This window comes from Mesocricetus auratus, unplaced genomic scaffold (assembly GCF_017639785.1).
Source record: "Mesocricetus auratus isolate SY011 unplaced genomic scaffold, BCM_Maur_2.0 Super-Scaffold_100676, whole genome shotgun sequence".
Taxonomy (NCBI): Eukaryota; Metazoa; Chordata; class Mammalia; order Rodentia; family Cricetidae; genus Mesocricetus; species Mesocricetus auratus.
This window is the reverse complement of record NW_024429266.1, coordinates 77,882,691-77,906,919: the sequence shown is the minus strand read 5'-3', so window position 1 is coordinate 77,906,919 and position 24,229 is coordinate 77,882,691. Positions and strand designations below refer to the sequence as shown.

Sequence of the window (24,229 nt, the reverse complement as noted above, 5' to 3'; positions counted from 1 at the left end):
TCCATCTTGGTATTTGTGTTACATAAAATGGTTTTTGTTCCCTTGATCCTGCCACCTGAGGCAGGCGAGGGAGCTGACAATCCCCTTTACCAGCCGCAGCACTTGGGATTGGACCCTCCACTTGTGTAGCACTCTGACCCTGTTGGCGTAGGTTGAGTAAGCCAGCCCCGATGTTGTGAGAGTGAGGGAGCTGCCCTATTGCTCATCGTCATGAGGCAGCATGGGCCAGGAGAGATGCCCTAACACTCCCCGCAATGCCTAGGCAAGTGGAAGAGCTGGCCCTGAGGTCATCAGAGCTGCCTTCCCCTCCCTCATCACCTGCAGCACTGGAGAGAGTGGCCCCTGCACCCCACAAAGATGACCCAGAAAGTGTAGGTGCGGGAGAGCCCACCCTTAGGACTCAAAAGCAGAAGGACTGGCCCTGCCCCTTACTCATCAATGCAAGGGGTGAGCTAGCCAGGGCAACACTGGAGCACTCGGCCTGGTGGTGAGGACAGGGAGAGATGGCGGGCTGACAACCCCTGCAAGTACTCAGGCCCCAAACCAGGGTTGTATTGTGTTGGCCCACCCCAACATCCACCCCATCTGCGATCTGCTGGAGCACAGGGTGGGGATTGGTCCTGTGAACCCAGGGCTGCAGGAAGAGTCCCAGTGAGGACCCAGTGTCAGTGATGTAGCAGGGACCAAGGGCTTTGAACCAGACCATTGATTCCTGTGATGAGCACCTGCATGTGAAGATGTGTGGATACAGGGGTTTACTGTGTGACCCACTGTGTCACACTGCAGTGTCCATGAGGAGAGTCCTCCTTTTTTCTCTTAAATTTTATTTTGTCTTATTTGGGGGAAGGGATGGATGGGATTGGGATACATGGTGTGAAAACACAAAGAATAAATAAAAAGAATGCTAAAAAATGGTTTTCATTTAAGTGTCAGTATAATCTAAACTTCTTGGTTTTTATATGTACATCTTTAAATTTCTAATTAAATAAAATGTCACCATATAGAGTTCATACAAAGGAGTTTACTGATATCCTTCAGTTCTTGAGAAGGCAAAGGAGCCCTGGAATATGGCTGCCAGATAAACTATAGAACACCATTAAATACAACTTGCAGACAATGTTTTTTTTCATTAAGCATGTCACAAACGTTGCATGGGATAAACTCATGCTAAAAAAATAATAATTTGTAGCTCAAATTTAACTGGCACTTGCTCCATCCCTCCTTCCCCTCAAATATGGCAGCTTTCCCTCAGATGAAACCACTGTTCCCATTCAAGCAAAACCATGGTCTCTTTCTAGATGCTTCCCACATTTGGTAAGAACAGGGTACAGCTTGAAGCTATGCACACTATTAAATTCAGAATTAAGAAAAGAACATGAGGAAGGAAACCGATCTGCTAGACAGTGGAGAACAAGAATTTCAAAGTCAGTAAGTGTTCAAGACGGGAACGAGTGGTCTGGCTTTTGGAGAAGAAAATAATGAAGCAAGGCAAAGTAAAACTCACTTATGCAAACAAATTTGCTGGAATTCGATCACTATTGAGAATAAACAAAAGTGCAGAAAGAGGCAAAAACAGCTGTCATGCTTAAATGGAAAGGGAGGCTCTTAGCAAGTATCCCTCATTCATTTAGCATTAAAAAGACTGTTATCTATAAAGAAAAGAAAGTGCAATTTTTCTCTAAATCAACTCAATTACAGAGCCTAGAGAACTTAGGTAGTAACAATGGTCCCTACGCCTAGGGCCAAGAGTCTTCTAAAGAACTCCCAACAAGGCCACACCTCCTAATAGTGCCACTCCCGCTGGGGCAAGCGTTCAAACACATGAGTCTATGGGTCCACACCTGTTCAAACCACCACAGGTATACTGGACTAAACAAAATATGCCACTAAAATTATTTCACCTGTTTCCTTTATGCTTCTCATAATGCAGATACCAATGAGTTCAAGGTTATTTAATGTGGAAAAATATTTTCCATATTAGAATAAAAAGCAAGATCCCGAATTCCCCATCCAAATGTTATGTTTCCAGAGCTTGTGAGGGTCTCTTTGCTGGTCCTACCCTCTCTCCTACATGTGTATCCACAGGTTCACAGAACACAAAGCTTGAGCATCTAGGCTGCAGTGTCACACACACCTTGTTTCTAATTAAAATTTAAATTTAAAAATAAAGAAAAAAAAGAGGGGAAAGTTGACAGCCAGGGTACCAGCAAATATCCTATCACAAAACACAGTATAAAATGTTAAGCTTAAGAGGCTGGAGAGATGTCTTAGTGGTTAAGAGCATTGCTCCTGCAGAGAACCGCAGTTTGTTTCCTAACACCAACCCTGGGCAGCTTCCGACTTCCTGTCCTCCAAGACACAATAACCATCTTCATTCCATAACAGGCACACACACATGAGCACACACATACATAAAAATGATTCTTAAAAAGACATTAATGCCAGATAAATAATGTATATATAAAACCAGTTCTAAAATAAAAGTGGCTGATTTGGAAGAAAAAAAGTTAAACATGCACATTTGGCAAATAGTTTTAAAAAGACCTTATTTTAAACTAGCATTTCAATTCTATTGTATTCACTCAGGTTACTGGTTTCTTAAATATATATAAGAAGAGAATCAAAGCATTCCAGAGTTTAGATTAGTAAAAACATATTGATGATTGTAATAGCTATTGTACAATAATAGGGGAATGCTGATGGTTTAAAGACTAAAAATTTGAAGGAAAAGATAGGTATAAAAATCTTCTTACATGTATTACAGTGGGAGAATATGTGTATCTGTGGTGGACTGAATGAGAATGACCACCATAATAAGCACATGCATTTACATATTTGGTCCCAGCTGGCAGAACTTTGGGAAAGAACTGTTAGTGGGTGTGGCTTTGCTAAAGGAAATGTGTTACTGGACAGTCCCAGTGTACCTCTCTACCTAGTGGCTGTATCTAAAGATGTGAGCTTTCAATTACTGTTAGAGCGCCATGACTGCTGCTGACATGTTCCCCACCATGATGATCATGGCATCTAACTCTCTGAAACCATGAGCACCAAGTCAAGCGTTTTCTTCTTATATTTTTGGTTGTGAGCCTAGCCTTTAATGGCTGAGCCATCTCTCCAGCCCAAGCGTTTTCTTCTATAAGATGTCTTGGTTATGTGTTTATCACAGAAATAGACAAGTAACCAAGACAGTATTTTACACATACATATATCTCACAGCACATACAGTCTCAAAGCTAAAGAAAGCTAATTAAGTGGATGCTGTGATTAAACATCTATTCTCTCACATTGCTGAAACTTAAGCAATGTAAGAGCTCTACCCACATAAATAGGATTAATGTCCTTATAAAAGAGGTTGAAGGGTATACCTTTACCCCACCACGTGAGAATTCAGGGAGAAAGTACTGATTCCAAAGTAAGCTCCCAATAAACATCTAATCTACTGGTACATTAGTCTTAGGCATTCCAGTCTCTATTGAATTATGAACAATAAATTCATGCTGCTTGACAGTTACTCATTGCAAGGTATTACACTCATTGCAGTCAGAACAGACTAAGATTGTAGGCATTGTCTTAATTTCAGGTAGGTCTTTTAAAAAATCAAGAATAGAAGAGGTCTTTGAAGTTATCTTATTTTCCAAGCTCACAGATAAAATAAAATGGCTATGAGAGAGTTGTGTGACTACTGCATACACTCTGCCACCTTTCAACACATCACTGTTAAGAACTCAATAGAAGTCCATCAGTGTATGTTATAAAAACTAGCAGTTACAATTCTTAGCCATGAGCCAAAGAATATATTGTAGAAAAAAATGCTACCTCTTTACTCATTTTCTCCTATCAAGAGTGGCAGCAACAGCAATGAGGATGCTTTCTCAAATACCTTATGTTTTGATAAAGAAAACAATTCCAGAATAGTGTTCCCAAACTACCAAAAAATATGAAGACTGACTTCACTTTCCAAAGCAAGCAGTCTACTTCAGGAAAAAGGAAAGTAGCCCACATCCATTGGTCCAGTAACAGAGCTCAGAGGGGGAAATAAATCAAACATGTACAGAGAACCTAATAAGGAATAATGCTAGCCGTTAAAGTGGCATTGTATGATGCAGTGCTACGGTACTACACTGAGCACAAACAGGCACGGGAGGAGTTGAGACTGTGTGACTTATTCGAAACTCCAAGGCACATTTTGCTTCTCAGTACTGGCACAGGAGAGTCCAGATACTGGACAGACTCCAAAATTTTCAGAGACAAGATCAGTAACTATGGCTTGTTAGAAGCAACCCTTGACATCCCCTTCAAACTAGATACCATAAACCCCCATGTATAATGAGAAGTATGATTACCTATTAGGAATAGGGCCTCTAGTGAAAGATGCAAAGTGGGGTCAAAGACAAGTTAGGAGAATGAAAGTAGCATTAGCACTACTGGTCAGGTTGATGGCAATTCCTTATTTGCTCCCCTTACTCTATTTACTTCCTAACTGCACTGAAACTGGAAAGGAAAATGTACAAAGTGCTAAAACATGTAAGGGTGTTGTCTATTAGTTCACGTCATTAAGTCCTTACCTGTTCCATTAAACAGCTTCACAGACATAACTAAAAAGCAACAGAGAGGAAAAGCTGCCCTCAAAACTACCACTGAGGAAATAGAGCAATCATTGCTTTTGTCCCTCCCCCTTAAATCCAGGCAACACCACACCAGGCAAACGTGTTACTGTCTGTGCTGACTACTTTTATGTCAATTTGACACGAGCTAGTGTCATCAGAGAGAAGGAATCCAGCTGAGAAAATGCCTCTATAAAATTAGGATATAGGCAAGCATGTAGGCCATTTTGTTAATTCGTCATTGATAGTGGAGGGACCAGAGCTAGAGATCCGGGTTCTGCTCCATGGAAAGCAAGTCAATAGACCCTCTCCTCCATGGCCTCTGCATCAGCTTCTGTCTCCAGGTTCCTGTCTGGTTTGAGTTCCTGACCTGACTTCCCTCAATGATTGACAATGGATGTGGAAGTGTAAGTCAAATAAACTCCTCTCTCCAACTTGCTTTGGTCATGGTGTTTCATTACAGCAAGAGTAGCCCTAAGACACTGTCTATACATAGTTTTAAAGAAAAATTTAAAATTAAATTTTGAAGTATAATCTTTGTGACTACTCCCTTATGCTAAAGGTATTTAAATCTACAAAAGAGATGTTAGCTTCTTAAACTGATTAGAAAAGTTAGGACACACCAATTTATGTAGACAACATTTCTACTGTTATTAATCACAGAGCTGCAAGCTTATTTCATTGTGGCTTCCAAGGAACTACTTAGGAGCAAATATGTTCCAGAGTAAATGAAGTGGAGCCATTTTTATCCAAGGGCTGGAAAGGAAAAAAGCTAGTGTTCTACAGCGTCAAAGTTGAGAGAACTGAATAATACAAAAATAAAACAAACAAAACTCCTGCCAATCTTCATAAACTTTTCCTTCTGAGTTTATTTGTCATGGATATAAAATATGCTTGGTTTTTCTAGTTTCTTAAAATTTATCCAATCTACCTACACTCAATAACCTTTTCAAAGTTTTTTTTGTACATTATACAAGATGGCCATATGTATTTTTATATGTTCAGGAAATAAAACCAAGTAAGTATGATGATTATTTCAGACACAGTATTAGTCACTGTTACATGTAAGTTTATCTATTTTTCACCCAAGAACAAAGCACACTTATGATGGAGTGGTTGGGTTTCGTTTTGCTTAGGTCTTAGTATTAGAGGGAACCCAATGACTCACTCATGTCAGGAGCACGCTCTAAAGTGAGCTGTGCCGTTTGCCCTAGTAGTTCTATTTTTAATCATATCCATAAGTACTCAAAGTAAACATGACAGTGATACCCAATGCATCAACAGAGAAAAATTAACACTATTTCTTGAACCATTTTCCATCATTACTATGATTATGAACATTAGGGTAGAATTTGCATGTTAAACAAGTGGATACTAGTGAGCTATATTGCTAGTCCATTTTCTTTATTCATTACCCAACATGACTGAGTAGTTAAAAACAATTCTATGGGTGAAAGGATTTCCATTTCAGAGCAACAGCTCTTGTTAAGTTGTGGTTTCCCTACTGTGGAGCATACTTATAAATTGAAACTCTGGTTTCAATGGTAAGCCATGAAGATACTGTGTGACTAGCTGTAAACTTAGCTGTGGGCTCAGTCCTCACTCTGCACGAGTTCTGAAAGGCAACATTCTTAAAGGCTCAGGTGGCCTCAACTGAGAACACTCACTGAACATGCTAACACAAGAACGTTGCTTTTACATGAAAACAAAAATGACACAGTACAGCAAACTGTAGAAGCATGTAAAGAACAAGTTATGAGCTTATCATACTCTTTCCCATTCCACCCTCCGGAGCATTTACTTCACATCCACATCAGGTGTCCTGATGATTTCAATTTTATTGCTGGGGGTGTGTTTTAGCCATAATTCTGAAATCCAAAAGATCCTAAAGAAAAATTGAAAGCTATGGCATTGACTCAATCGGTACCAAAGTTGACCTAATGACATAAATATTTGGCTGTTCTCCAGAAACCAAATGTGCCAGTCTATCTGTACCCAAGCCCTGCTGACAGTGTTGTATAAGCTACACTATGTAAGCTGTATTTTTATACAATCCAAAAAAATCTGATTCCAAAACGCAGATGGACTCAAAAGTTCTTGAAAGGGGACTGTGGATTTGTATTTCTAAAAGTATAACTGATCGAATGAAGAATATGTGTAATTTACATTTCAATAAATGGTGCGATTTTTAAAACAAACTCATACTTCCTATCAGCATTAGGAGTTCTTCCACTCCTGCAATCACTGTAGCTCACATCCAGTGTTCGAGTCCTCTCAACTGTTTCTAATCTGAGAGACCAAAGATAAAACGTCCATTTCATCTATATTTCTCAGTGAAGATAAACTTTTTGCAAAGGGGATTGGTATTCACAAAATGTCTCTCAAAGACACACCCATATTGTTTGTTCATTTTTGTACTGGGCTTTTAAAAAATCTGAGGCGCTCTGGGAGTGTGGTCTGCATATATTATGTTGTAAGTATTCACTCCTTGTAGTTTTCGTGCTGTTAATCAGCGTGCCTCTTGCTGCACATTGATTTTTAAGTTTTACTGGCTCAAATTTGTTATTCTCTGCTTTATGGAGCCTAGGTATTCTGTTTTTTTTTTTCCATTAAGAAGGTTTTCTTAGCCGGGCGGTGGTGGCACATGTCTTTAATCCCAGCACTCGGATCTCTGTGAGTTCGAGGCCGGGCTGGACCGACAGCCTCTAAAACAATACAGAGAACCCCTGTCTAGTAAAACAAAACAAAACAAAACAAAACAAAAAAAAAAGAAAAAAGAAAGGTTTTCTTACTTCATCCTAAAGTGGTAGAACTCACTTAGAATTTCATTTCATAAGAAATTACAATTTCATAGCCCTTGCTCTATCTCATTGGAAACTTGATCCTGTAGCATGCCAGGTATGGCATAAGCAACCTACATGTACATAACAGGTAAGAAGCAGAGTACTTTGCACAGTAAGGCTCATGCTCCTGGATGTAGAGGGTATAACAGGAAATGCCCTCCACCCATGGTATTCTCTGAGCAGTCTATGACTGCGGCTCCCAAGGCCAGCCTCAGCATCACTAGGAACCTCTTCTCCTCAGAAGGCATGACTCATCTTCTAGTGCTCACATTGTCAGTGCACTCCCAAGCCACTGCCCCGTCACTGAACTTTCATTTCTTCTCAATTTCTTGGCACATGTTAGCCCTTGACAACTTCTAAATGGATCCATGTGGGTGTATGGATGCCCTTCTGCCCCAAGAGCTGAGCAGGCCACCAGCCTCAGCTCAGGGAGCACCGCCTGTTCTCTGGAGCTCAGAAATACACAGATGCAAATGTGGCGAACAACCAGCCACTCAACATTTGAGCTAAAATAAACAGAAACCGCCCTATCTGAATTCTCAACACCATAAATGACTCTTGGAGCCAGCAAAATAAACATGACACCTTCTCGTATGACTAGAAAACAAAAATAAATATATGAATATTTCACTTGGCTTAAAATTTGGCCACAAAAAATTTGCTGTGGATAAACAAATGAATTGCTACAGATATTAACACCCAGAATAAGGTACCATAGCAAAGTAGGAGTGCATGCTCTGCACCCACAGTTGGGTCAATGCCCTGGCCAAGCAGCTTCCAGACATAAATTTTCTAAAGTAATAAAAGAAAAGGAGCACTCAATGTTAGCAATAATTACAATCCATATACTATTGTAATGGAAAATTAAAGCATTCCCTAAAAAGACAAATTTATACTTTAATCCTTCTTTAATACTACTCAAATAATAGAGATCCTACACTAGGTTAACCACATATAAACAAGGGGAATAAGAGAGCTCCAAGGACAATGACAAAAGGTACAGAGGCGCAAGTGTCTATGAACCCAGTGAGTTGGTTTATATAGAAAACCACTCCAGGGCTGGCAAAATGGCTTATCGGGTAATGGGCTTGCTATACAAGCCTGGAGAGCCCAGTTTGATCCCTGGAGTCCATGTAAAGGTGGAAGGAGAGAACCTACTTCAGTTTCCTCTGACATCTATATGTGACCCGTGGCACCTCCCCTCCCCCAAGAATAGTAAAGTAAATAATAAAAACCACTCTACATCACAAGATAGTCATTGTGTGACAAAAAGCAGTCAGTGGATTTCTAAGTATGTCATCTGATTCTTTTATAAACTGACAACATAGAATCAAAAGAGAATCAAGAAGTATGTTGTCATGTGTTAAAATCTCTTAGGAGTTTGCTTCTTTTCTTTATTTGTCCATAACCACATTCTTATTCTTTCTTTCTTTCTTTCTTTCTTTCTTTCTTTCTTTCTTCCTTCCTTCCTTCCTTCCTTCCTTCCTTCCTTCCTTCCTTCCTTTCTTTCTTCAACAGATCTGCCCAACAGTAGAAGATTTAACTGCCAACACTATTCAGGAGAGGTTTCACATCAACTGCTACACAGGCGAGACAATACCAATGTTAGAAGATTTCCGTACAAGACAGAAAACAGACCACCATTTCTCTTCTCAACACAAAGAGGTGAAGTGTGCTTGGTTAAAGGCCCAGCTGACTCATGAAAGAATACACAAGGAAAGCCAGAGACCTTCTACATCAAAGCCTCACATCCCCAAAGGAATGAGAAAATGAGCATGAGCAAAAGCCGCAGCAATGTGCTGTGAGAGGAGTGGTGTAAGCGCCATATCACAGCCAGACTTAGCACATCTCACCGTGATAAAAGAAAAATCCAACGCCCAAGGGTCACTAAGGATAGCTACCAAGTGATTCTGGCACCAAAGCACCATCCACTGACCACTCACTGCATTCTCACTGCTGATCTGGAGCGTACAAACGAGAAACAAGACACAGATGTACTCCCCAGGAACCTGCAATGTTTCAGGCAAGAGCTGTGGCCATGTGAAGTAGAAGGTGGGAACTTACTGATGAAGTGTATTGTGGATGCTCACAGGGGATCTCACAGAAGGATGTGAGGCAGATGATGACTGAAGGGAGAACATTTAAAGAGAACAGTATCATACAGACTCCTGGTTCCATGACTGGAAGGTCTGACGGAAGGAAGCCTTAGATAACAAAAGAGGCTCTAATGACTCCAAGAAACACCAGCGAGCCTAGTGTGTGTGTCCAGTGTGAGCCTAGTGTGTGTGCTCAGTGTGAGCCTAGAATGTGTGTGCACAGAATAAGCCTACTGTGTGTGTGTTTCCTGAACCTTATTTTGGGAAACACTGATTTAGAGGGCATAAACTACAGGGTACACTTGGGAAATACTAAGCAGGCCAGATTCAAATAGAAAAGGAATGTCTGTGGTGGTAAAGGCTGGCTAATGCCTAACCACAGAGCATCTCAGCAGAGAGACACTTGAAACTAAATGAAACAAATGTTGTTCATTATAAAGTCCAAAACACCAGCAGAAAGAGATGGGTGTGCTCTGCCTTTTACATATGCCACTGTCGATAACCAGCCGGCACAATGCCATCATCCAAACCTCCCCTTCCCATCTGAACGGCACACGGAAAACAATGTCAAAATTAGTCACTCAGGACAAAAACAAACTCTCCTGGGACAAAAGTTATGCAAGTGTTGTGTGAACATGAGGAATTAAATGTGTGTGTCTGACATGAGAAAGACACATTTCATAAGCCATCCGTAATGATGCTAAGGATGCCCCTAAGTCCCAAGTCACAAAGGTATCCATCACCCACTGCTATAAACTAGAGCATCCACTAGCCTGACATGAACACTCATCCTTGTTCCCTAGGAGATGCAGAGTGAGCAGCTACTGTTACTCAGAACACCAAACACCTGAAAACGCTGTGTGTAGCACTGGACTCTTAAAACTAGGTTAGGCTGGAGAATACAGCAAGGAGCTAAATTTGAAAAACAGAAAATGGAGTTGGGCAGAATAAAATAGCTGAATTGCCACTTACCAGAGGCTTTTAAAGTCCCTATACTCTCCACACATTTATCCACGAGTGTGATAAAGTTAAAGAGCATCTTGGGTGACCCCAAGAAATCAACAATTTGCCTGGGTGACAGAATCCCTTGTTTCCTTCTGAGTTCCATTTCAGAAGAAGAGAAAAGAGGCCATGACTTTCAGAGCTGAGGTGGCAGAGGAAGCTGAAAGGAAGAGAGGGCTGCCCAATCCCAGAGCCCTAAGCCACCTCAAGGCTTTGCTTTGACCCAGATCTCAGGGCAAGAAGACGGGAAGCCTGTGAAGTGGAAAGCATCCCAAGAGGATCCAAATTCCATCTGCAAAGCCCAGCTGCGCAAGAACTTGCAGTGTTGGTAACAGCTAACTGGAGAGGGGCATTCCATACATTCTATGAAATTCCTTAATCATCTGGCAAGCTTCAACCCCAGTGCTGGGAAGTCTCCATTTCTGCAGCAGCACGTGGTACTAGCTGCCTCATTCCTTGACATGGATGACCCCTCCAACCTTTCCAGCCTTCCTTCACGTGTCCATCGAGGACAGCCTGGCCTAAACAGTATACTCTAAATCCCGAAGATGAGCAGCAGACACTGGTGTGCCTGCCACTTCCTGTTCCAGTTTGCTATGAGCACTTTCACTACTGGAGTCACTTTCCAGGAATTACTGAGAAAGAAAAAAAAATCTAATTTCTTAAACAAAGTCTGAAAATGTTAAAGTGTGGTAAGGATAAATAGCTTAATAACTTCCTACCAATGGAATCATAAAAGTCTCCCAAAACAGGGCAGGAAATAGGGCCATTCGTTTCCCTTCCCATGGGGTCCAAAAAGGTAGAAACTGAGACTAGTTAAAGACAGGGACTTGTATTGCAAGCAGAATCAGGAGTTCCTCCTCCTCGTTTCTCCTCAGGGTTCATTCTGTTAGGTCACACCATGCTAGCACACACAAAGCCACTCTTTCCCGCCGCTTTCCCCACTCGCTCCCATTTTCAGTGAATATAAATTTCACATCTACTTGGAACTAACGTCATTTCTTCCTTAGTTCCCTAAGTCTTTAATTCACTCCTCCCACAGGAGGCAATTTTTACCTTGCTTTAGGTGACACCAGACTTAATTTATACTACATCAACTCTAACATACACAACTAAGGTTCACTGGAATTGATCTTTAGGCACAACATTATGTTGAGAACAATCAAAAGACATCTGAAGGGACCACTATCCCCTTAAATAGTGTTATGAATTCCAATTCTCAAGGCATTTTGGAAACCTTCTACTATCCTTAGTGATTCGAAAACCAACAACTTAATCTCTGTATCTGTCTGCCCTCCCTCATCCCTAAGTTAAATATGAAGGGGAACAAGGACTATAAAAGCAAAGATATTCCATCCCTATGATCAAGAAATTTACAAACAGATGTCAATTTAGACAATTTCTAATGTTCCTTGTAAGAGGTGTATGTAGCAAGGGAGTAAGTATAAAGAATGCTTACAAATCAAAGGAGGAAATAAGCATACAGAGCTGGAAATAATGACTCTCCAAGATGTCTTTGGAAGTATGCTTTGAAGGGCACAAGGACAGAAGTCAGACCTGGGCTTGGGAGGTGGTGAAGGCATTGGGGTCGCACACTCTGGAAGGGAGTGGCAAGGGAATGTGAAGTAGTCTACAGACAGATGGTGCTTTTTGCATTGGGGTTTTTTTTTTTCCATTTAAAACTTATTTTCTCTTTTTCCTACTACCAATTCTTTGTTCTGTGCCATGTTTCTTGAGTGGTCTCATCATGCCCAGTTTTTTTTTTCATCAAACCTCCAACTTGCCGGTTTCACTCCTTTCTACAAGGTGCCACAAAAACCTGTTGCAAAGTGGAGTGTGGTCAGCACAGAAGTGAACGGCCAACAGCAGGTCCCACCCTTCCCTGGCCCGCTCATCCACATGTATTTAATGGTCTACCTAACAATGGAATCCTTCAGGGGCAACCTGATTTCTACCTTTTAGGACTTCAAACCTGAGCAAAGTGGATAAACAGAACAACTGTTTGCTTAGGAGAGAGAATTATCCTGTGAATATCTAAGACAAAAATCAAATGTGTAAAAGTTAAGGTTATACTACTATTTCTATACTTTTTTAAACTATACTTTCTTAAGCTATTGCATAGAATTCTGTGAAACTGCCAGGGAATAAATGATCCCACTCAAACAATAGCAACAAACAACAGTACCAAGTCACTTCTTAAAGAAATGTTGTGTAAGTATCTAACAGTATACTTGTCTTTTTGTGCATGCATGTTCCAGTGTTTTTTACAGCAAAAAAAAAGATTCACTAATAATTCATATGTGATTTTTCAAGTCACAATACAAATTTCTAATGGCATTAAATGCTACAAAATGACATGAATAACTTGAAATATTTTGATAATATCTGAATACTAATGGCTTCAGTTCTCCCCAACAAAAAACACATGTTACAGATGTGGAGCTAAGTCTAGAAAATAAGCATGACTTTCATTTCTTGGGCCTCTGTACAATGCACAATGAGCTGTACAGAGAGAGACACATGGACAGCTAAGGAGAGCGAGATAGAGGAGCCTGCAGGTGCCCCAATACGGTCTGTGTCCTGGCTTCAAGAGGGTGAAAACAGGGAGATGAACTTTTATAAGTCCACAGTTCCTGACTCTCAAGATTGTATATATACTTTCCAGAATGTCTCCAGGCTCACTGAAGCACACAGAGAGACGCCAGACTCCATTCTTTCTGCTGCTGTCACCATTTGTATGGTAATCTCTGGATGTCCTCCCCAGATTCTGACTCTCTTGTCACAACTTCATGTATGCAACTGCAGTTTCATTTTTAAAAGTGTTTTGCTGCACATGTCCACTCTCTCTGGCTCTTAAAATCTTTTCATCTTCTCTTCTTCGATAACCCCTGAGCCTTAGGGTAAGGACTATGATACATATTACCCATTTAGAGCTGAGCAGTCCAGTCTCTTATTCTCTGCATGTTGACCAGCTGTGGGCTCTGCGTTACTTGCCATCTACTAGAAAAAGAAGCTTCTGTGGTGATGCACTGACCTATGTGTATAAAGATAAGAACTTAGGGAACAGGTAATTACTATGTCCACTTAACACAATAATAGTACTAGACGAGAATGCTAAAGCAAGCTGTGAACATGACTTTCCCAAAGCAAATATGACCATGGCTTTTCCTGTTCTTGTCCTCTCTGAGGTAAATGATTAGCTTAATCATGTTGTTACTTAAATCTGACATTATAATGTTGTGAAATTTGCTTCTTCTAGTATGACTAATGATTTCAAACTAAACTTTCTGTGACACTAGAATTCAAGCCAACTCCTCAGACTAGAAAGCCAAAGCCTCCTCTCCCACAACAGATAAGACAATGAGACAGGCAGTCTTGTGGTCCCTCATCTGCATGGACATACTATAGAAGGTGGTTGATCATTATATTTTTGCACCCTGGAAAGATGTTTGGTTAGCCTTCAAGAAGCTTCCTCTTGTAGCAGATGGGAACAATTAAGAGAACCACAGCTAGATATGAGAGAGAGAGGGGGGGGGGCAAGGAGGGAGGGAGGGAGGGAGGGGGAGAGGGAGGGAGGAGAGAGAGAGAGAGAGAGAGAGAGAGAGAGAGAGAGAGAGAGAGAGAGAGAGAGAGAAACACTGAGCTCTACATGGGATGTCTGTGAAACCTGGGACAAGTCTCCCTGAACTTCTTCACCCTGCCCCCTACCCTAAACCTCTCCCTCCCAGGGTCTAGGCTTCATTGCCTTTCTCCCTGCCTCCAATTCCTATATAACTCAGCCATTTTGGCTACTTGGCCTCTGGGTCCACATGCTGTCTTGGCTGCCTAGCTCAGCTTCTGGATCTCTCTTGGTCCCCTTGCCCTCCTTTTTTGCCCCCCAACCTCCACTGTGTTATGGTTCATGCCAGCCATATTCAGTCTGGAACCTTCAAGATGCCTCTGGCTGTTCTCTCCCTCGTATCTACAATACACCTCTTTAACCATACCTAAGAGCAGTCATGTCCTCATTTTTCATTCAGTATCCATCAAATTCCTCCCCTCAGAGTTCAGGGAACCTCCTGGAAGAGGAGGCAGATAGGGTATAAGAGCCAGATAGGCTGGAGGACACCAGGAGAATAAGGGCCTCCAAATCAACTAAGCAAAGCTCACAGGAACTAAAAACAGAGAAGGAAGCAACGAGCACAAGCACAGGACTGACTCCAGGTCCTCTGTGTTTACATCATGGCTTCCAGTTTAGTATTTTTATGGGATTCATGAGTGTATGAACAAGTGCGTCACTGATTCTTGTGTCTTCTTTTCCTTGTTTTTTTGTTTGTTTGTTTTGTTTTTTGAGTCAGGGTTCCTGGCTGTCCTGGAACTCAATTTGCAGACCAGGTTGACCTCCAACTCACTGAGATCCACCTGCCTCTGCCTTCCCAGTGCTGGTATTAAAGGTGTGTGTCACAACTGCCTAGCAGAGATAGCCTTTGTTTCATTTTGTTATGTTTTGTTGTTAGAATCTGCCTATTCCTTTCTAATGAGAGAGGGAAAGAGGTAGGGAGGAACTGGGAGGAATTGAGGAAAGGGAAGCTATAATCAGGATATTTTATATGAGAAAAATAACCTATTTTCAATAAAAGAAGGGGCACATTAAATTAGGAGGCAAAAGCAGTAGGGGAATTCAGAGAACTAGAGGGAAAGTAGTGGGGATGGATTTGATTAAAGCACAATATATGCATGTAAGAAGTTACTAAACAACAACAAAATACCTGAAGATAAAAGTTAGCACTCTTCTTATAAAATTAACCCCACTCTGGAAGCAGTCAGGGCTGGCTACTGGTCCTAGCCTTGTTTCCCTGTACCAGTTTATCAAAGTTCAGGAGTTAGAACAAGGGCTTCCAACCCATATTTATGGATAATAGTGAGAACAAAGAATAATCAAAGACAAGCAAAACATTTTAAAGTAATTTCTATTCAACAAAGTAATTTTCCATATACAAGATTAAGTCATTTAAATGTAATCATAAGTTTGTCAAGAATGTCTTAAACACAGGTTACCTATTAAATGCAATGATTAATATAGTAATATGGTCTTGGATAAATAAACTTAACTTGCTTTAAACATTCCAAGTACTATGGACAGAGCAAGGAGAAATGGAGCACACACAGTTGTTACTGTCTGTGTGCACTGTCCACACTGTTTTCCTAAGGCTGCAGGTATCATGATAAAGAACTGCTTGCCATCCCATTAAGAAGGATGACAGAAGATGCCCCCTACATCTGCTCTGTGTCATAAGGATTGTTTTAAACTAAAGAAAAACAGTAGGTAATAGAGATGCCCTCTGGTTCCCTCAATTCTCCTGAAAGCAAGAGAGATGATGCTCGTAGAGGATGTCCTCCACAGACCAGGAGGGAGGAAACATTCTTAGCACTGAGATGGTAATCAACACGGAAAGGGATCTCTACAAACAGACCTTGTTAAAGTAATGGCTATCTTTCCTGGGGCCCTACTCTTTTTCACAACTGACTCCCTTTGCTCAATCTAGTATAGAAGCACTGAGGTTTGCTCTTCTCCAGGTCTTAACTTTTCTGTTGATACTCTCATGTGTATGAAACAATACAAATGCTTTTCTCTTGTAATCAGGTAGAAACCCTTGCAACACACAAATTTAATGTCTGTCATTAGACAATCATGGATTAAAGAGGGGTTCAGGGAGTCCTATTCCTCCCTGCTATTGGTTACTGATGGATTCTGCAAGAAGGGCAATCACTCTGTTCAGTTTTGTATGCACAGGTGAGCCCACCATGGTCCAATGGACAGTTGCAAATCTGTAGACAATGGCCCTAGTTAAATTCAGTAACTCACAAACTAAACAAAAAGACATCAATGTAAGAAAGGAAGCTGTAGGGAGACATGAATGTATGAAAAGGAGTTGTAGAGAAAAGGGAGTGCTAATAGTAGTAAAAGCTGAAGAGTGTAGTAAATAAATAAGTGTGTGTGTGTGTAATATATACTGTATTAAATTCTATATCCATTATATGTGTCCAGTTGTCACAGAGGCATTGGAAAGATTCTCAGTTGAGAGCATCTTTTACTCTTACAAGAGGATCCAGGTTCAATCTCCAGAACGCACATGATGGTTCACAATCATCTCTACCTCCAGTTCCAAGGGACCCAAAGTCCTCTACTGACCTCCTTGAGCAACAGGCATGCACCAGACATGCACTTGGTACACATACATACATATAGCAAAAAAACTCATACATATAAAATAAAATGGTCTTTTAAAAAAAAAAGCATGATTCTCAGCAAAGAACAAGCTTACTAAAACTATAACTTAAAATGTATATTAGTGATTTCTTGATTATAAATATGACTTTCTTAAATATATATCATAACTTTAATTCCTGACATTAATACATGTGTCTATATGTGTGTGGAAGTGCTTGTTATTACTTTGAAAACAAATCTGAATAGATGTCACACAAGTACTGCATAGTAAGATGTTTAAGGAGGATTTAGTTTGAAGCCTAGTTTGTTTTCTTAAGGGCAACATAATGGCAGTCCAGAATCTCTGACCTCACAGACCAAGCCTCTTAAGTCACACCTGCTCAACCTTAAAGCAACAGAGAACAAAATAGTACTTTTATAATGTGAAATGTGCTAACCTTCCATCACAAATCAAGTCATTTGAGTTGGCCAGTCTGGACTGCTAAGATAAATACTATGTTTTGCTTTTTCCAAAGAGTAATATATGAAAGAAACTGGATGCACTCACTATATGATCCATTTATATCAAGTATAAAAACAGGTAGGACTGAATCAGGGTCAGAAGCCAGGATAGAGATCACCATCGTTATCCAGGGGGCAGAGAAAGGGTTGCTGTGTGCTGATAACAACCTATTTCTCAATATGGGCAGTAGTTACATGGATGTATGTATCTGGTAGGCATCCACTAGGATGCACACGCCTGTCTATGCCTGTCCTGTACTTTTGTTACACAATATAAAAAAAAGTGTCAAAGATTATATAAGGAGATGTTTAGATGCCATATTCTCTCCCCAGTTCCAGCCAGAGAGGTTCAGAGAGTTTATTCCTGAAGAAACTAAACCAGAGAATTACTGGTCCAAAGACACAGGCACAACAAAACACATTGTTTTGCAAACATGAGGACTAGACAAAAATCCATACGTTTAACTTTGAGATTCTGGTTCTCTTTCCCACTCCGCTCTCTCAATCTTGGCATGATCACTCAGACAGAAGCCAAAGGGTCCTCTCAAGTAATACTGAAAAAGATGTACTCACTGTCTTTGCTATGTAACAGGCAAAAAGAGCAAATACCTACACTGGCCACAAAATGGGAGCAGTCTCCAAGTAACAGGTGTTCGGAACAATGCTAAGTTCTGTCAGGAAGCCTGCACAAGCAAGGGAGAAGGAAAGAATACACATGAAGAGGAGAGGTGGCCAGTAAGCTGGCACCAGAAATGTACTCCTGGAGCTTAAGTTCCTGAGGTGGAAACAGCAGCTCCCTGCTAACACGGTAACAGTGAGTGCCAACTGGATAAAAACTTGAGACCAGTATATCAAGAGAATGGGGAAGGAGCTGTGCAGGAAGCATGAGGCAGGAAGGGTGTGCTGTAACAGAAGAAGCAAGGCCTTACCTTCTTAAACCCAGCACAGAATGTCTACAGTATGTGTACAGTATTTGAGGAGAGTAGAGAACACAATAGATCCAAATGGCACAAAAATGGCTTGCTCAAAAGTAGGACTTGGGTCCAACGGTGTACCGGAAATTCAGGGAACTATGTGTTATAACCTTATTTAGTAGAATTTTTTAAATTCTGCACACAGCATTATTTTGATGAGAAATGAGTATGCACTTTTTAAAGCACAAAAATGTTCCTATGTTTCATTTTATCTTACACAGGAAACAGGCTAACTGCAGTGGGAAACAACAGCAAGTCCTCATTGCGCACGATTCCAGCCCCAGGTGCAGCTGACGGGGAGGGTATGGGCAGTGGGAGAAGTGTGCGTTCAGGAAAGCTGCACAGGAGAAGTGAATGCGGAGAGCTCAAAATCCACAGCTTGGGAGTCAAAGGATTGGGAGGGGTGACAACCAGGTGTCTCTGAAAGAAAAAGAGGCGAGGTGGGGCCTGGATCCCACTGAACTGGGGGCCATCTGGATAGTCACTCATTTCACAGATGTCTCTTTTGTGAATGTTCCTGTAAGTGACAAGAAACCCATCTTATGTGGGCTTTAATTCTGGATTATTATGGAACACTTAAGTAGAAGAATAGAGAAAATAATGTCATCCAGGTATTTACAATTCCATTTATCAAATGTTAACATTTTTGCCATATCTACCTCTATATTGCTTTTTTCTTAAAGAAGTAAACATTGCATACATAGCTGAAAATCTCTTCAAATCATTCTTTAATGCCAGTAACTAACTTCCTTCTCAGATTACTAACCGAATTTGTCCTGATAGCCTGATAACCTTGAATGGGTTTAGTTAAGATGAGTCCTAATGCCCCTTAATATTTTAAGATACCAGTTGTCAAAATTTAGGTATGGTATCAAAGAATATTCACAACTTTTTTGAAAGAACAATAAAATTGATTGGACTTTTCTTTCTGGGTGTTAAAACCATAAATATATAATCACAATGACTGATTTAGCATAGCTTTCTCTCTAACTATATCAGCCACTTAAGTATGGACCACACTGCTCCTTGAACACAGATACATCCTCTTCTGGTACAGTCTCTACATGTACACTAACGAGGGTCTTCATTTCCTATAGAATCAAGATTGGTCATTACTCAAGACAGGATAGAAGGAATATGACAAATTCTCAGATCTCTTTTAGAGATACTTCTAGTCACAATGGGACAGATTGTCCTGCTGACACATATAACTCAAATTCAACACACCGATACACAGATGTTACAGTGCTTTGGATTTAAACCTTGGTTCTTATATTTCTAAGATATGTCTTTTTATGGGAAAAAAACTGACCCATGAATTTCATAATAAAAAAATATATCCTTAACAAACACTCAAAGTTAGAAGAAACACACTAAATACCATTAACTTTCCACAGTCTTATTTGCAGATTTCCAGGGAGTGAAGTTCGTTTAAAAAGAACTGCTCTTGTGTAAATCTACCCAATGAGTAACTACAATTCGTAATTTTAAAGGCAGGAAGCATTAGGGACAATTTCAGAGTGATAACTGATACTGTCCTCACTATAAAATAAAATCATGGTGTGCTGCCTTCTGGAGGGGAAAAATGTACCTGTCAGAATAGTCAAGAGATAATTCCCAGCCAGGTTGACCCTGCACTGGCCTGGGTCCCAGCCCTCCCCAGGATTTTAGCACTTCTGCAGGCTCACCTTTGCAGTTCACCAAGTCCTCTGGCAGCTGGGAGGGTAGGGTTTTGCCTTAGGAAGTTTTGTTTTAAATTGAGATGAGTAAGGTCTTGGCTGTAGAAGAGGTTGGCAGGCAGGTGTTCAAGGCTACAACAGGAGAGGTCTACTGAGCTTATGCGTTGGGACGCAACCTAGAGAGAAAAATAACAAATTTAACTCATTTAACTCATTTTTCCTGTTACTAATGTCTATAGATAGAATGAAGATGTTCCCTTTTGGGAACCCATGGAACACCATAAAAGTAGCACTTCTTGTCCAAATACAAACAGATGAAGTAAATATACACTTAGCACATAATATAACCTGATCCTGTTAAAAAAAAAAAAAACACTGGAGCATGCTTACCGACTGAGATAACATGTGCTATTTGGAGCCACCCCTGTGCTGGACAACAAAAGATACAAGGCAACTATCACTGTGTTAACATCTGGTAAGGCCAATACATGGAAACCAGGTAGATACATAGACAGACAGACAGACAGACAGACAGACAGACAGACAGACAGACATACCACCTAGAAGCAAACGTAGGGCAGTCAAGAAAACATCCTGTCTGTTGTACTCTTCCTTGTGTGTCTGAGAACACATGTACATTTTGTTTGAAGAAGAGAAATAAAAATAGAAACAAAATATGACTTAAAAATGGTAGAAGTGAGAAAAAGAGCAGCCTCTGACTTCCTTCTACTTAGTGGTGTACCATGTCAAGTGTACTTGGGCATTTCTTCCTCCTCTGATGAATTACATCCACAACTCTTTGTAATGGGCAAATGCTGGACCTCCAAAATACATACCTCTATTCAAAAATAGTAGATATCACCTTATGTGCCCAAAGATGTGATTACTGATCTTTGCCCTGCATTATGCAAGTGGATCCTAAATACAAACACACACATCCTGTGACAGGTGTGGTTGGGGTTCTGAGACACACAAGAAATGCTACATGACCAAGGAATAACTACCAAGGGATGGCTAAAAGCTATACAACACGTAGAACTACTAAATCTGGAAAAGGCAAGGAATGGTTTTCCCCCTATGGCTTTGAAGTAAGCAAGGGCCTGGTGATACCTTGAGTTTGAACTTCCAAAGCCGTAAGACAACACTTCTCTGTTGTTCTCTGCTACCTGAGCTTTGTTAATTTTGCAATGGTCACAGGAAATTAACATAATCCTTTAATTTTTTCCAAAGTAATTTTCATTCACTTGTTTTTACTGAATGCTACTTGATATTACTTAAGCAAACAAAATGAAGATTCCTGATTCTCACTGAACTTACCTTACAAATATAATAAAAATTGGTACCCAGGCCTGGTGGTGAAGCCCTATAGTTGCAGGAAAATCAGCAGCTATCAGCCTATCTAGGATACAGAGTGAGTTCAAGGACATTTTGAACAACTGAGCAATGTCTTATCTTAAAATCAAAAAGGAAAAAGGATTGGGCCTTGGTGGTGTAGCACATGCCCAGAATGCAGAAAGCCCTATGTTGGATCCTCAGCACCACTGACTCTGGGCAGGTTAACAAGTCTTACTGCAAAGGGCATGCAGACAGTACGAAGGCAAGAGGAAGAACATCCCAGTCAGAGGAAGAAGCCAAAAGCCAGGGGTGTTTCTTAGCACATGCTAACACAGGCAGAGTTAATGACTAACTTCAGAACACAAAGAGGAGGTGACACAGGCAGATCTTATGGAGTATTTTGGATCAATGTAAGAACTCTAGCTTAATGTGAGCAAAATAAAAAACTTCAAACAGTTTTGAAAAGTGTGACATGACCACCAACATACTTATACAGCTTCCTGGGTTCCTATGTCTCTAGGCCGTATGCTTGTAAAGGCAAGGGCTGGTTTATCTAGTTCACTGAAGCAACAACACTGAGTGTTCTCTATGACCCTCAGAATGCTGTGTAGAAAGGAGGGTCAATGGCCACCTCACAATCCTTTCCGCCACCTTCACCAGTTTGCCTCTGGCCCATCTAGTATACTGTTCCCTTGAAGCTTTGGAAGAAAGAAGTTCTATTTTAACAGAAGCCAAACACTACTCCCTTTGGACAAAGAGAAAATGATTAAACGTCAAATTGTCCTTGCTTCATCCCTCATTCTGGACTACAAGCTGTTCCTGCTGGAAGCAGGAGGAAGTAGACACAGCAACAGGATAAAAATCAAGACAGCAAGGTCTCATGGGAACCACGGTGGAAACAGGAACATCTATAGTAAGAACATGAATCCAGTGTGTAACAGCCATGGGGCAGTGAGCAGCCAAGGAGACCACAAAGGCTACCACAAGTTTCTCCTTTGACCAGACCCACATCCTGGAACCAAAACAAAAGAATCACTACATCCACTCAGACCAACCGAGGTACATCTCATCCAAAAGATAAAAGCACTCTTACCAAAAGGTCTGCCTGACACCAAAACAAGAAAAGCTGGACATTCAGAACAGCTGAGGTCTACCTACTCAGCTGCTACTAAACTCAGATCCTTCCCCAAATCTGCATACAACACACAGAAACTATTATTAAGAAAGCCACCAGAGTACACCTCAGAGCAACAGCCTCTATATCCAGTGTCCTTTCCCAGAGTACACCTCAGAGCAACAGCCTCTATATCCAGTGTCCTTTCCCAGTACTTGTAACTTATTGTTACAGAAAGGAAGTGCTGCCCTTATGACAATTACTCCTCTGAGAGCTGAAGATACAATATTGACTTTAATCTTCACCAAAATGTAGTGAAATCTCAATCCCTGTCTTAACATTCAAGGTTAAACTGGGTCAAACTGAGCTCCAGGCCTCAGGTATACTGGCCCATAGTGTGAACTAGAGCCTGCACTATTAACCTCATCCATCCTGTCAAGGCAAAGATCACTGTTCAGAAATCACTAGGAAACCAGGGAGGAAAGAGAAACATTTTTGTAACTCCCAAGAAAATGATAGCATGTCTAGAACCCAGAAAAGGCAATCCTAGAAGGAACTTCAGCTTAGGTGTGAAGACGCAGTAATGGCCATGCATGCTCCTCCAGAGGGGAGACTCTCTGTGAAGAAAACAGATCCCACAGAGAGAGAGAAGTCCAATCAGATGTTATTTATTCCTTTGCATCACAGCTCTCTGCCCACTCCAACACCAAACCATTTTTTCACTGAGCAGTAGTGATTCCCCAGTGAATAACTGAGGAACACTGAATCAAACCTTAGAAAGTCTGTAGAAAAAGTGCAAAAAAAGTTATAAAAATCTGGAATGTGAAAGAAACTAGCCTGTGTGGAAAATGACTAAAATCCTCGTTATGAAGGAGACTTCATATCTCAAAACTGAAATGTAAAACAGAAGCCACAGTACTTCTATTACACCGGCAGACTCCAAGTCACATACTAGGGCTCAAGACCAATGTGCAAGATGACCTAACTGTTTTCTAGTTATGTGGCTTTGCACAGTCACCTCATCTATCTATCAGACAGATCACTTACCTTCAGTGGATGACCTACCACATACCTGATCAACATCAATAACATCTCATTTTTAAAGCTCAAGAAAGAGTCCATAGGATAAATTACTACCCCTCGTCCATAACCCCATAACTGTAGGTGATGCACAATAATGTGTCTTGGGAAATTCTCTACGTAAATAGATTCAAATTTTAGGTCAATTCAAGATAACTATGGTTTAGGAGATTATTTCTAATCTATATTAACATAAAAACTTAAGATCAGGACTAGAGAGATGGCTCAGTGACTAAGAGCCTTTGCTGTTCCTGCAGGTGACCCAAGTTCAATTCCTGCACCACATATGACAACTTACAGCCACCTGTAACTCTAGCTCCAGAGAATCCTATATGTCTCTGCATTAACACAGACAGACAGGCACACACACATACACACACACACACGCACTCACACAAGGGAGGGTGGGAGATAGGCTGATTAGAGTAAGAATGAACAAACCCTACAATATATATATATATATATATATTAATGTGAATATGAATTCTAACCACTTATTTGGATTGTCATCTTTTCCAAATGTCTTGTAAACATGTATGATTAGAAAATGTATTCAGTCCTCAAATATTTCCCCCTAACCGTTACGGGGTTAAAAAAGCAAGAACAATAACATTTTAGGTTACTAACAGACATTCACATAGTCATTAACACGCTGCCCTGCTTGGCACATTCTTAAAGTGTGTCTTTCCTTACCCTTGGGACTCTCAGGCCATGAAGTCTTTCAGCTGAGTCTAGCTGAGCTGAATTTCTATACCAGAAAATCTGTCCTAGCCTTAACCTATATCTGCTA

The 24,229-nt window shown here is 40.7% G+C and overlaps 1 protein-coding gene across 1 annotated transcript in view; it reads right to left on the bottom strand.

Moving 5' to 3' along the window:
* The window catches only part of Phlpp1 (PH domain and leucine rich repeat protein phosphatase 1), a 185,303-nt gene that overhangs the window by 53,159 nt on the left and 107,915 nt on the right, over positions 1-24,229 (bottom strand). Inside the window, exon 4 of the mRNA XM_040739368.1 lies at positions 19,920-20,086. Within this exon, the coding sequence (XP_040595302.1) occupies positions 19,920-20,086 (167 nt within the window). The remainder of the gene's footprint in view (positions 1-19,919; positions 20,087-24,229) is intronic.